Here is a 12,909-nt window from a genome sequence, read left to right as displayed (position 1 = left end):
CAATTCTGAACTGAAATATTTGTCAAATTTTTCAAACATATAAAGCAGCAACCACAGTTGTTCAGAGCATGTATTTCAAATTCCAAGTATAAATTTTAAGCACTGTGAATATTTCTGTGATTGCAAATTCAGTTTATTCATTATTGTAAAAATAAATAGTGTTAACCTATTTTCTAGAATTAGTAATGGACAGGATGGGGGCCAATATATGAACTCTATGAGGTATGTTTTTGTTGTACCTCTTTTTAATATGGCAGACAAACTGTATTTCTTCACTGAGCTCTCTTGTCATCTGTAGGTATTTCTTCCTGTAGCCTTGCTGATGTGGGTTGATTTCTGGGGGTCTGTTCAGTGCCGTGCCCTTGCTTGCACTGGGGAGTTATTCAAACTCTGGTGCCTTTCCATACAATTAAAAACACACACGAAGAAAAAAGAGGAGGAAGTGGTCTTGTTACAGATTGAATACCTTTACTGATAGAAATGTTGTGGGCATCTGGTTGAGGCTCAAGGTTCAGCAATTTCTCACCAGCTTGGCCCCCTGGACACAAGTCCGTAGACCCCCACATTTGCGCGCCGAGTCAGGCAAGTGTTGCAGTCCCCGCTAGTTTGTTGAACGGCCATTTTGCAGAAATGTTCTTTAAATGGGCCTATTTATGGCCACCATTTGCGCAAAAAGGCCCTTTACAGAAAAGGATGAGACACCATTTTCCGCAAAATAGCTCGGCAGAGGAGTGGGACGCCGGGCACCCATGAACCGCCCGATGGCTCACCACACACAGCAAGCAGGGTTGGGCAGCCAGCAAGGGTCCAGCGAGTGGCGCACGAGGCAGGCTGAGGTGAGATCACCCATCCGTATTTACTGACGAGTCAGATTGCGATGGGGCAAAACACAGCAAGGCTGTCTCAGTGTGCAAGTCTGAGTCCCTCTGTAGACAATCAGCAGACCAGTCCTTTATTCACTTCTACGTGTGTGGTTCAAAACCTCTACCTTGAATTGGCCACCAGCTGCTTGGCATTTCATTCATACAGATAATTCAGTTCAAACATTCACCCTCACCTCACTCTAAGGAAGGCTCTGAGGAGGGGCAAAGGTTGCATTCTCTTCAGCATTTCTGTGAAGGAAAGAGGGATATTTCTGTGGACAAATAAGAGGTGTGGCCTCTAAGGAAGGGTGGCAGGGTGGATTGATTTTAATCTAGGCAAATTTATGCACCAGGAAAAACGGTCAAAAAATGGTAAAACATGGATTAGAATCCTTTTCCACAAAGGTACTTCATAAAGTTGCTGAATGATTATGCATAGGAATGAGGAAGTCATTTGAAGCAGAGATGGTCAGATTACAGGAGCCAAAACCAGAGGCACAGCCCACCTTGACTGGCCTGCTTCATATTAGGGCTCACGCTCCATACCTGCCCTCCCTGCCAGTCTCCCCTCTCCTTTCCCCTATTATAAAAATAGGGAGCAGTAGGTGACAGAGGGTTCCAGTGAATCCAGGAAAGGCCCAAGGGGAATTTTCTCTTGTGGTAAATGATGCACATGGTGGCCTTTCCTGACAGAGTTCATTGGGCTTGACTACATGCCCCCTAATCTCTGCCAGGAAATGATTCTCTGTGTGGGGCCTGCTCCTTCAAGTGGACTCTGGTCCTTGAAAGGTTATGTCAACTTAATAGAGTATTGAGTCTTTATGTTTCCACAAGTCTGTTTGACAATTATGAACTCTTTGGATTAGAGGTTAGGAATAAAGAAACGCAACACTGTTTTCACATAAGCATGTAATTTGTTTGGGACTGTGTGACAGTGACAGTCATAGTCATGTAACAGACACCTACGAATCTTTTCAAACATGCTGCTGTATACATGCTGTATGTACACCAAGTGTTGAAGCAAGAGTACTAATTGTGTGATAACCTCTGTTTGGGATTTTTAACTCTTCCCATGAATAAAATGGATTTGGTAGGCTCATCACAGACTATTATTAGGAAGGGCCTGTTAAACTTAACTATAGGGGTATGCAGAGGGGGAAGCAAAACAGGAACATCTTCAATGACCGATATAGCTGCAGCTTCAGTGCCATTCTCATAGACATTCAAACAAGCATTGTGAATAGCCTGTCAAAAAAAAGAAAGAAAAAAAGAAGTAAGCAAGAACTAGTACAGGTTAGTGACCCAGGTTATATTATGTTGTGTAGTTCTGGTTGTTCAACACGGAGGAATCCATTTAATGTGTTGGGAGAATCATAGAATAGTAGGGTTGGAAGGGGCCTGTAAGACCATCAAGTCCAACCACCTGCTCAGTGCAGGAATCCAAGTCAAAGCATCCCTGACAGAGGGCTGTCCAGCTTCATATTGCATGCCTCTAGTGTGGGAGAAATTAACAAATGGTCAGCGTAGATGGATTCTCTTGACAGCTAAAAGACTGGTACTACAACACTGGAAAGAGGATAAACGCTCACTTCCGATAATGCAACAAATGGATACTGTGATGAAATTGGGAGATTTTATGGTATACCAGTAGAACACAGGCTGTGTGTTTGTGGAGAACCAGTCCTTGAGGACTTGGCGCATTATGTATTTGAGTGTCAATAATATAGAGACATAAGAGAAAGTTATTAAAGGTGCAACCCTATGCATGTTTAGACAGAAAAAAGTCCTACAACCCCAGCATTCCCCAGTTGGGGAATGCTGGGAGTTGTGGGACTTTTTTCTGTCTAAACATGTATAGGGTTACATCCTTAGAGCCTCTTCTAAAGAAAGTAAAATATGGGCACGTAAAGGAGAAATTGAGTTATTTATTACAGTCAACCAATCCATATGTTGTGGTATTTGCAGTGAAAGCCACTAGATGGAGAGCAAAGTTTTTGGATGTCATCAGTGTTAACTAGGGTTGGCGGAGAATTTCTCCCCAAAACTTCGGGGGGCCGAGCGCCAACGTGTTCGGCCCCCCGAACAAGTTTCGGGGAGAAATCCTCCGCACCCCCCTGCACCCCCGCACCCCCCCCGGGACGGGACTTACCTTTGCCGAATGTCCCTCCCGGCGGCGGGTCCGGCCGGCGGTTCGGCGGGTGTTCGAGCGGGGCGGGAGCAGCAGCCGGTCTTTCGACCGGCTGCCGCCGCCACCATTGCAATGAAAGAAAAAAAAAAACGCCCCCTGATAGGCTACGTGATGATTCACGTAGCCTATCATGGATAGATTTGCAAAGTTAGCCATGATAGGCTATGTGAATCATCACGTAGCCTATCACGGGTGACTTAAAAAAAAAAGAAGTGTGTACGGATAATGGCGGCCCCCATAGGGAGCCGCCATTCCCGTTCCTTATTTGGTCGCTGTAGTCTACGTAAAGATTTACATAGACTACGGCGACTAAATAAGGAATGCGAATGGCGGCTCCCTATGGGGGCTGCCATTAGCGTACGTGCTTTTTTTTTTTTTTAAAGTCACCCGTGATAGGCTACGTGACGATTGACGTAGCCTATCACGGCTGACTTTGCAGATCTAGCCATGATAGACTACGTTAATCGTCACGTAGCCTATCAGGGGGCGTTGTTTTTTTTTAAAAAAAAACTTTCGCGTTCGCGGCCGGGCGAGGCGGGAAGCCTCCTCCCCGGCCTGAATTTCGGCCGGGCGAGGCAGGAAGCCTCCCCCCCGGCCTGAATTTCGGCCGGGCCGAGGCGGGAAGCCTCCCCCCCGGCCTGAACTTCACGGGGGGAGCAGCGAAGCGCCTCCCCCCCACCGCAAACGTCCTTCGAGGACAGGTAAGTGACTTTCGTCCACCCCTAGTGTTAACTGTTATAAAGATTCAGAGATATGACTGTAAGGTGATTGACATGATACTAAAGGTTCCTTTATGCTATATTATTGTTGCATATTCACCCTATTTTAACTTCTAGTCGTTTTAACTTTCTGTGTAAATTTTGACATTGTATAATAGCATTTTTAACTTTAATTTTGTATCTTTTGCAATGATCTTTGGATTGAGCAATACACGTATTACTTACTTACTTACTTGCTATAATGCAGTGGACTGAGGAACTTATAATGCATTCAACATCTGAAAGGGTAGCATATAGATGGGTACTGACGGATACTTATTTGGATATCTTATACTTATTTGGGCACTTATTTGGATATCTGATCCACTTTTGTTGAAACCTCTGTATAATTGCTAGCAAGTTGTATTCTCATATTAGGGATGTTGGAGGAATCCATTTTTGGGGAGGTGCTCAGAGATTTGCGGTCACATTTATGGAAGAAAAGAAAAATGGCCACCGCTGCTGCACAACTGTTCCTCTCTCCCTGCCAGTGCCAACACCAGAGAGAGAGAGAGAGAGAGAGGGAGGATGGTGCAGTGGCAGCGGCGGCAGGGTAGGAGGGGAGCACCATGGTGTTCCCCTCCCACCCTCTCACCACTGCTGCCATGCCACCATACAACCGTCCCTAGACAGATGGTTGTGTAGCACCAGCAGCAGCGGTGGCAGGGACAGAGGGAGGGTTGCGCAGTGGCAGCAACAAGATGGGAGGGCAGTGCCATGGCTGTGCTTTGGGGGGGGTTCTATTTAATGCTTTTTTTGTATTAATGTTTGCACCCCCCTCAAGGCATTAAGAATTAGGAAAGCTCTATCTTGTCCTTTTCGAGGTGCGGTGATCAGCGCTATGCACAGTATTTCAAGTCTCATTGCATCATAGATTTGTATAAAGGCATTATGATGTCGACACTTCTATTTTCTTATTCTATTTTCTCCTATTTTCTTTTTCACTACAGCCACACACACTGGGCTAATGTTTTCATGGAGAGATTCACTACAGCCCTAAGATCCCTTTCTTCGTCAGTCACCACCAGCTGAGACCCCATCAATGCATATGTGAAGTTGTTGTTGTTTTTCCAGGGGGGATGGTGGATTCTATTTTGGTGTGGCAGAGTTTCCATTCTGGGATTTAGTTACAACCAGCTGGAAGATTTAAGGAGCTATCCAATGTGCTGGATTCATTTCTTTAGAATTCTGGCTTGTTGTAACTAAAATCCACAATGGAACCTCCACCACCTAGGGATGTACGAAAGGTACTTACCTTTCCACGGATTATGCTGATGCTGGGGGGGAGGCATTCCGTTCCTCCCCCCCGGAATCCTGGCCGGCTCCCAGAATCCTGGCCAGCTGGTTCCACTCCGCAGGGATTCTGTGGAGCCACCAGCCGCTGGCTAGCAGGGACACAAATGGCGGCGGCCCTATCCGCCGCCGTTTGCGTCCCTGCAGTCAGCTGTGATAGGCTATGTAAATGTTGACGTAGCCTATCACGGCTGATTTAAAAAAAAAACAACGCGCCCATGGGCACCACCATTTGCATTCCTTATTTTGGCATGTCTTAGTCTACGTAAACATGTACGTAGACTAAAACGGAGAAAATAAGGGGAACGCAAATAGCATAGACGCTATGCTATTTGCGTTCCCCTTATTTTCGCCGTCTTAGTCTACGTAAATGTTTATGTAGATAAGACGTGCCAAAATAAGGAACACAAATGGCGGCGCCCATGGGCGCCGCCATTTGCGTATGCACGTTGTTGTTTTTTAAAAAAAATCAGCCGTGATAGGCTATGTAAACATTTACGTAGCCTATCATGGTGTTTTTTTAAAATCTAGCCATGATAGGCTACGTAAATCTTTACGTAGCCTATCTTTTTTTTTTTTAACCTGGAAATGGCGGCGGCGGCAGCCAGTCAGAAGTTTGACCGCCGCCGCCACCACCGCCAAACCGCTGCTGGAGCCGCCGCCGGAGCTGCCACCACCAGGAAGATCCGCCTAAGGTAAGTCCCGTCCCAGGGGGGGCGGGGGGCCATTCCACCACCAATTTCGGGGGGCCGAATGCGCTGGTATTCGGCCTCCCCAAGATCCATGGCGGAACTTTCGTACATCCCTACCACCACTGAAATCAGATCCACCAGCCTCCCCGGTTTGTTTGTTTTTCTTGCCCCAAACATGTATCACTTTACACTTGCTTATCTAGAACTGCATTTGCCATTGTGATGGCCACTCACCAGTTGGGAGAGAACCCTTTCAAGCTCTTTTGCCCTAACCACTATAAAAAAGGCTGTCATCAGCAAACCTGGTGACTTGACTGCTCACTGCTAACTTATGATCATTTATGAACATCTATGAAAAATTAAAAAGCAGCCCCAACTCCAGATTAAATCCTTGGGGAAACCCACTCTTTACACGCCAACATCATGAGAATGGACCGTTTATTCTTCTCTCTATTCTTTGACCAGTTACGGATCATAGGAGTACCTCTCATCTTATACCATGACTGCTATGTTTGCTCACTAACTGATCCTTAGTAAAGTGCCCCCCTCCCCACCCCCAACCATGGCTTGAAAATCATTTGGTATTTTTAAGTTTTCCTTTCAAAAACTCAAGATACTCCCACAGTAGTGTTCCTTGTATGTAGAGAAAGGAGTGTAGCTGTGGCCTAAAAAGTCACATGAAATACGACGTAGTTTCTGTTGTTCAATTTTTGTGTTATGGTTAATTTTTGAGACGCATACCTTGGTAACATGCAGCCCAGGCTTCCTACTAATTCCAGATAGGTCTGTGCTGCCTGTGAATACCTTTGTAATACCCAGTCTTCTTAATATTCCCTTGAGGACATAGGTACTAGAGACTGAAAACTTCGGAAGGTAGAGATGCATTATACTGTTGAAGGAAGAACCAGAAGCTGGTGAGGCATCATTCCAAGAAAATTGATAATACATATAAGTAGGGATGGATGAACACTCTGTCTGGTATCAGCAGACACCTGCTGAAGCTCTGCCCCCACTCAAGCCCCCCCCCGGACCCATGTTCGAGCCCTCATGAGCTCACCAAGCCACCGGCACTCACCCATCTGTGAGCGCCTGCCATTTTGCCAAGCTTATTTTTAGGGGGAAAGGAGGTAATTAAAAATGTGTATATTTAAATATGCACAAATTCAGGCTGGGAAAGCTTGATATAAGCAATATAAGAGGTGTAAATGGGCCACTTATGCCTCTAACATTGCATAGATATTTTAATGACCTCCTTTTCCCCATAAAATAATCTCGGCAAAATGACGGGTGCTCGCGGATGGGTCTGGGTGAGTGCGGGGAATGTCTGGGAGGGGGCGAGCAGGGACGAGCAAGGCCAGAGGCTAGGTGGGCATGGTCCAGGGGCATGGGTCAGCAGAAGCCTGATGGACTTCCAGACCCAGTTGGGCATCCACACCATCCCTATGTATAAGGCATGCTGAATGGAAATATACAATTCGGCTAGATCAAAAGTAGTTGAGAATAATCCTTGCATGCAGCAGCTTCCCATTTGTTTTGTAAGGGAATACAGTGAGTTGTGGACAATTTGGGGGCAGGTACCGAACACTCAGTTATGAAAACAACAGGAAGCTCTCGTAGGGATGTCAAAGGAATCTGGTTGGGGGATAGAGTTCATCAAGGTTTAATTGGCTCTGCTCCCAGGACTTCAGCTTGTCTTCCACTACCTGGGCTGACTCAGTCTGCTGCAAGTTGAGCCAGCTAGCAGATTTCCCATTGTTTTTATTTGTGAAAATAGACACGGGTGCAAATCGCAACCATAATTTGCATAATTTGCACAAATTTCAGCTGCAATTTGTGTAATTTGTGCAAATTTTGGCCACGTTTTGTCTATTTCCACAAATAATAATAATAATAAAATGAATGCAAGCCAAGTGGGTCACACTGTGGAATTCTGGCGAGCCCAAAGGGGATGGATTCCCAGTGATGGACATCTGGAAGGTCTAGCCAGTATGGTATTCCGTGGTCCTTTTGGTTCAGGACTTGGGATGTACGAAAGTCCCTTACCTTGCCCAAAATTTGATTTGCAGTGGGGGGGAGGTGCTCCGTCCCTCCCCCAGAAATTCTGGCCAGGGGGGAGGCACCCCGTCCCTCCACCCTGAAATTCTGGCCAGGGGAGAGGCGCCCAGTCCCTCCCGCCACGAATCCTGGCTGGCCGGGAACGCAAATGGCGGCAGCCGTAGCCGTCGCCGTTTGTGTCCCTGCAATCAGCTGTGATAGGCTACGTAAATGTTTACGTAGCCTATCACGGCTGAGTAAAAAAAACAACAACAACCATGCGTACGCAAATGGCGGCGCCCATGGGCGCCGCTATTTGTGTACGCGTGGTTGTTGTTGTTGTTTTTTACTCAGCCGTGATAGGCTACGTAAACATTTACATAGCCGATCATGGTATTTTTTTTTTACTCAGCCGTGATAGGCTACATAAATCTTTACGTAGCGTATCACTTTTTTTTTTTTTTTTTACTGGAAATGGCGGCGGCGGCAGCTGGTTGGAAGACCGGCCACTGCCGCCGCCGCCGCTGAACCGCCGCCAAACCGCTGCTGGAGCTGCCGCCGCCAGGGACATTTGCACAAGGTAAGTCCCGTCCTGGGTGGGGGTGGGGGGGCAGACTGTTTTGCCACCGATTTCAGGAAGCCGAATGCGCTGGCATTCGGCTTCCCCGAGATTCGTGGTGAAATTCTGACATCCCTATTCAGGACTTTGAATCTGTCTTGTGTTCCACTTCCACTATAAAATGAAGTTCTCTGTGAGGCAGATAATGGCTGACAGAGCAGTCCTAAGCTGATAGGGGGATTTAAGCGGGGGATGGTCTGACACTTCCAAAGCCTGGCCGGCTCACTCCAGCCAGGGCAGGTGGTGCAGGCATCGTGTGCATGCATCTTTCTCTCTTGTTGCTTCAGCAGATCTTGGCCTTCTTCAGATTTCTCTCCCATTGCATCCAATCTCACTGGTGAGGGGAAATACCTACACCAACTGAAAGCTGGCACAGCTAAGAAGCCCAGTGTAGGGTGATGTATCTGGAAGAACCAATGCCCCCGTAACACTGTGATTTAGCCTCTACTACTGGAAGAAAGGAGAACTGCTGTCACTCTAAGAATAAGGCTTTCCACAGGCATACTTTGGATGTCTAGGGCAGATTTGCTGTCCTGATGGTGGAGCTCATCTCCCAAGATTCTTTCTTCCCATCCTAATGTTCTTCAGCCAATCTTCACAGAGGTTAGGATTGCTCTGTCATTGTTGTTGTTGTTGTTGTTGTTAATGTCTCCTGACTTTCTTCTCTGGAGTTCAGGGCTGAATAGCCGGTTCTAGGGATGGACAAGCCCATCTCCATCCAGGATTGGGGGAGCTCGACGAAATGCTCCCCGCAGCTCGCACAGCCCAGGCCTGCTTGGCGAGCTTCCCTGATCGCCCCGCCTGCCTGTGAGCTGCCCCTCTTCCTTGCGCCAGCTGTCAAGGGCTGGCACGGGGGGAAAGGGCCTGAGCAGCCACCCCCCAGCCTCTCGCCCTGGCCTCCAGCAGGTGTGGGAGGAGAAGAGGATAGGTGCCTCCTTCTTCCCTCCACCTCCATTTTCTACAGCCGCGGCAGTGGCAAGGGAAAAGCTGGTCGTTTTCCACAAGGCCAGGAAAACTTACGGAAAATGACCAGCCTCTCCTGTGCCACTGCCGCTGTAGCAAGGATGGGGAAAGGAGGAGAGGCGCTGCCTTCTTCCCCTCTCCCTGCTGAGGGAGCAGGCACCTGAGTGCTTGCCCGACTCAGCACGCTGCAAGTCGGGCAAGAGCTCACGTGCACGAACTGGTGTCTGGGGGGCTGAACCGGCAACTTCTCACCGGGCTTCAAGCCCCAACCGGATGCTCGCACCGTCCCTAGCCAGTTCCTCTCAGCATTATTTCACCAGCTCTGAAGTATGTAAGGCTGAGAGATTGTAAGTCATTCAGTGTCTCCCAGTAACATTCTATCTAGTAGAGCACACTGGCCTACCTTTCACTCAGTGAATCCATCCATCTTAGCAGTACTTCTGTCCCCAGAGCATCTTCCACCTGCTCCAATTTCCCTGAGTCAGGCAGAATGAACAGGGCTGACGCACCACCCTTGTACGGCAGCTGCACCACCCGGCAGGACAGATCCGTGTCATAGTAAGACTTAAAATTGCTGATTTTGTTCATCATAGGAACTTTGACTGTAGCATAGTTATTCATAAAGAAGTCTTCATCTTTAGTGTTCTCAAAACTGAAAGGCATTTCCCAATAGGCTTTTGAAGAAAATAATAAAAGCAGAAAATAATAAAAGCAGGTTATTGTAGCGTGTCAAATATTTTATTCATGTTAGGATGAGAAAGCATTTCACAGTTTCAAAATTCAGTAACACATCAGGATCTGAATGTGACTTTTTAGGATTGTAAATACTATTAATTTTCCCTTCAGTTTTGAGTGATAGAAATGCACTTACATTTAAATATGTTTGATAAATAATCAACGTTATCAGCTTGTCATAAGAAATATTTGTACACCGTTTTGTTTTAAAAGTGTTAAATACAAAGTCATCTAGAGCTGGGATTGCTGAAAAATATAGAAGAGCATATCAATGAAAATTTTTGTAAGTAAATCTTAGGAGAAACTGCTTGAGATTGGTAATGGACAAATCTGTCCATTTCTCATTCTCATGCATTCAGGTAAAAAAAAAAAAACTTAAGTTTTCTCCATTCTGAACATGAAGAAATTTGCAAATTTTGGTAAATTCTTATAAAAAACAAAATGAAAAGAAATCCTCACCCCTCTCTCCAGCCAATTTCAATAGGTACAGCTATTCCTAGCACAGAGGACAATGTTATATCCGCATGCAATACAACTGTTAAAAACGAGGAGCATGTCAAAAAAAAGAGGTGGCAACCCCAATTCAGCTCTGTCATGGTTGAAAATACAGAGATTCAAATCAAAACTTTGAAGAGCTAGGCACACCTAGCCTGGATGGATGAATCGCCAGTTTGGGTTTCTGCCACATTCATTTATATATAAAATCTAGGGATGTACGAAAGTCACTTACTGTTTCGCAGATCTGCTTTGCGGTGGGGGGGGAGGCGCTCCGTCCCTCCCCCCAGAATCTTTATATTTATAAATATTTATATTATATTTATAAATATTTACGTAGGCTAGAACGGCGAAAAATAGCGAACGCAAATGGCAGCCGCTGTAGCTGCTGCCATTTGCGTACGCTGCGCCTTGCCACAGCCATCCAGGAGACCAGCCGCCGCCGCACCTGCCACCGCCACACCTGTAGCTGCCACCCCGCCGCACCTACCGCCGCCGCACCCGCCGCTGCACCCGCCGCCGCTGCCACCCCACCGCTGCCACACCCGCCGCTGCCATTTTTCGCAAATGGTGAAAAATATTTCGCAAATGGCTATTCGCAAATGGCGGCAGCCGTTGCCGTCGCTGTTTGCGTCCCTGTACATAACAGTGATAGGCTACGTAAATATTTACGTAGCCTATCACGGTAAAGTAAAAAAAAAACACACAAATGGCGGCAGCTACGGCGGCCGCCAATTGCATTCACCATTTTTCGCTGTTTTATTTATTTATAATTATTTATTTTATTTACGTAAATATTTATCACGGTTAAGTACAGGGATGCAAACGGCGACGGCTATGGCTGTCGCCATTTGCGAACAGCCATTTGCGAAATATTTTTCGCCATTTGCGAAAAATAGCGAACGCAAATGGCGGCCATTTGCCTATGCTGAGCCTGGCTGCGGCCAGCCAGGAGACCAGCCTCTGCCACCACACCCGCCACTGCTGCACCCACCGCCGCCGCACCTACCACCACCGCACTTGCTGCCACCGCTGCCCCACTGCTGCCACTGCGCTGCACCTGCCGCCACCTCCCCCACCGATGCCACGCCGCCGCCCCTGCTGCCGCCGCCCCGCCACCACCACCACCCTACTGCTGCCACACCTGCCGCACCCATATCGTGGATCACCACTGCACCCGCCGCTGCCGCCGCCGCCGGAGCCACCGCATCCGCCCCAGGTAAGTGCTGTCCTCGGGGATTCTGCGGGGGGGCGGGGGGCAGGAGGCTGTTCCTCCACGGATTCTAGGGGGGCGGATTCTACTGAATCTGGCCTCACTGGAATCCATGGCAGAATTCTTCCATCCCTACCTCCAACATCTCCTGATTTATGGTACTTGGAAACCCAGCCCCCGCAATCTATACGATGTCATGTCATGGATTAATATTTCCCCACATCCAACAAGTAGCAGCCAAAGGACAACAGTGAGGGCTGGGGAAACATTAATACAATGACATCATTCCACATCGTATAGGAAGATTCTTCTAGAGACACGTAATTTGAGGGCTACATTTCTGTCTGGGGATGTTGCTGCCAAGAGAAGTTGGATGCCTCAATCACATTACACTTGTGAGTAGGGATGTCAGAGAATTCCGCGATGGATCTTGGTGAGGCATTCCAGCACATTCGGCCCCCTGAAATCCATTGCGGAATGGCCTGCCACCCCCCCACCCCCTGCGGATCCCCCCCGGGATGAGACTTACCTGGGGCGGATGTTTCGGACGGCGGTGGCTCCAGTGGTGGCTTTGGCGGTGGTGGCGGCGGCTGGTCTTCCGACCAGCCGCCGCCATTTGCAGTCTGTGTTTTTTTCTCCCCCCCCCCCATAGACATGATACGTTACGTAAAGACTTACGTAGCCTATCACGTCTGGGTAAAAAAAAAAAAAATGCGTACGCAAATGGCGGAGGCTACGGCCGCTGCCATTTGCGTTCCTTATTTGTGGTTGTCTTAGTCTACATAAATATTTACGTAGACTAAGATGGTGAAAATAAATGGGAATGCAAATAGCGCCCAGTACGCTATTTGCGTTCCCCTTTCTTTTCTTCGTCTTAGTCTATGTAAATATTGACGTAGACTAAGACGGCGAAAAATAAGGAATGCAAATGGCAGCGGCCGTAGCCACCACCATTTGCGTACTTTTTTTTTTTTTACCCAGAGCCCTTCGCAGCCAGAAATCCAGCTGCAGATGGCCCTGGCCTGGGCCTGGCTGGCAGAGCACAGCCGGCCATCG

At 47.7% G+C, this 12,909-nt stretch overlaps 1 protein-coding gene across 2 annotated transcripts in view; it reads right to left on the bottom strand.

Moving 5' to 3' along the window:
• Positions 1–1,761: 1,761 nt before the first annotated feature.
• The window catches only part of LOC146357073 (alpha-1-antitrypsin-like), a 39,496-nt gene continuing 28,348 nt past the window's right edge, over positions 1,762–12,909 (bottom strand). For both annotated transcript variants that reach the window (XM_084826838.1, XM_084826847.1), the window contains 3 exons: positions 9,814–10,084; positions 6,536–6,683; positions 1,762–2,108 (listed from right to left, as the gene is read on the bottom strand). In XM_084826838.1, coding sequence (XP_084682964.1) covers positions 1,893–2,108; positions 6,536–6,683; positions 9,814–10,084 — 635 coding nt within the window. In that variant the 3' untranslated portion in view covers positions 1,762–1,892. The remainder of the gene's footprint in view (positions 2,109–6,535; positions 6,684–9,813; positions 10,085–12,909) is intronic.

Source organism: Heloderma suspectum, chromosome 1 (assembly GCF_057233095.1).
Source record: "Heloderma suspectum isolate Gila_16-S chromosome 1, 16-S_ref, whole genome shotgun sequence".
NCBI lineage: Eukaryota > Metazoa > Chordata > Lepidosauria > Squamata > Helodermatidae > Heloderma > Heloderma suspectum.
The sequence above is the reverse complement of the archived record's forward strand: the minus strand, read 5'-3'. Positions and strand labels throughout refer to the sequence as shown.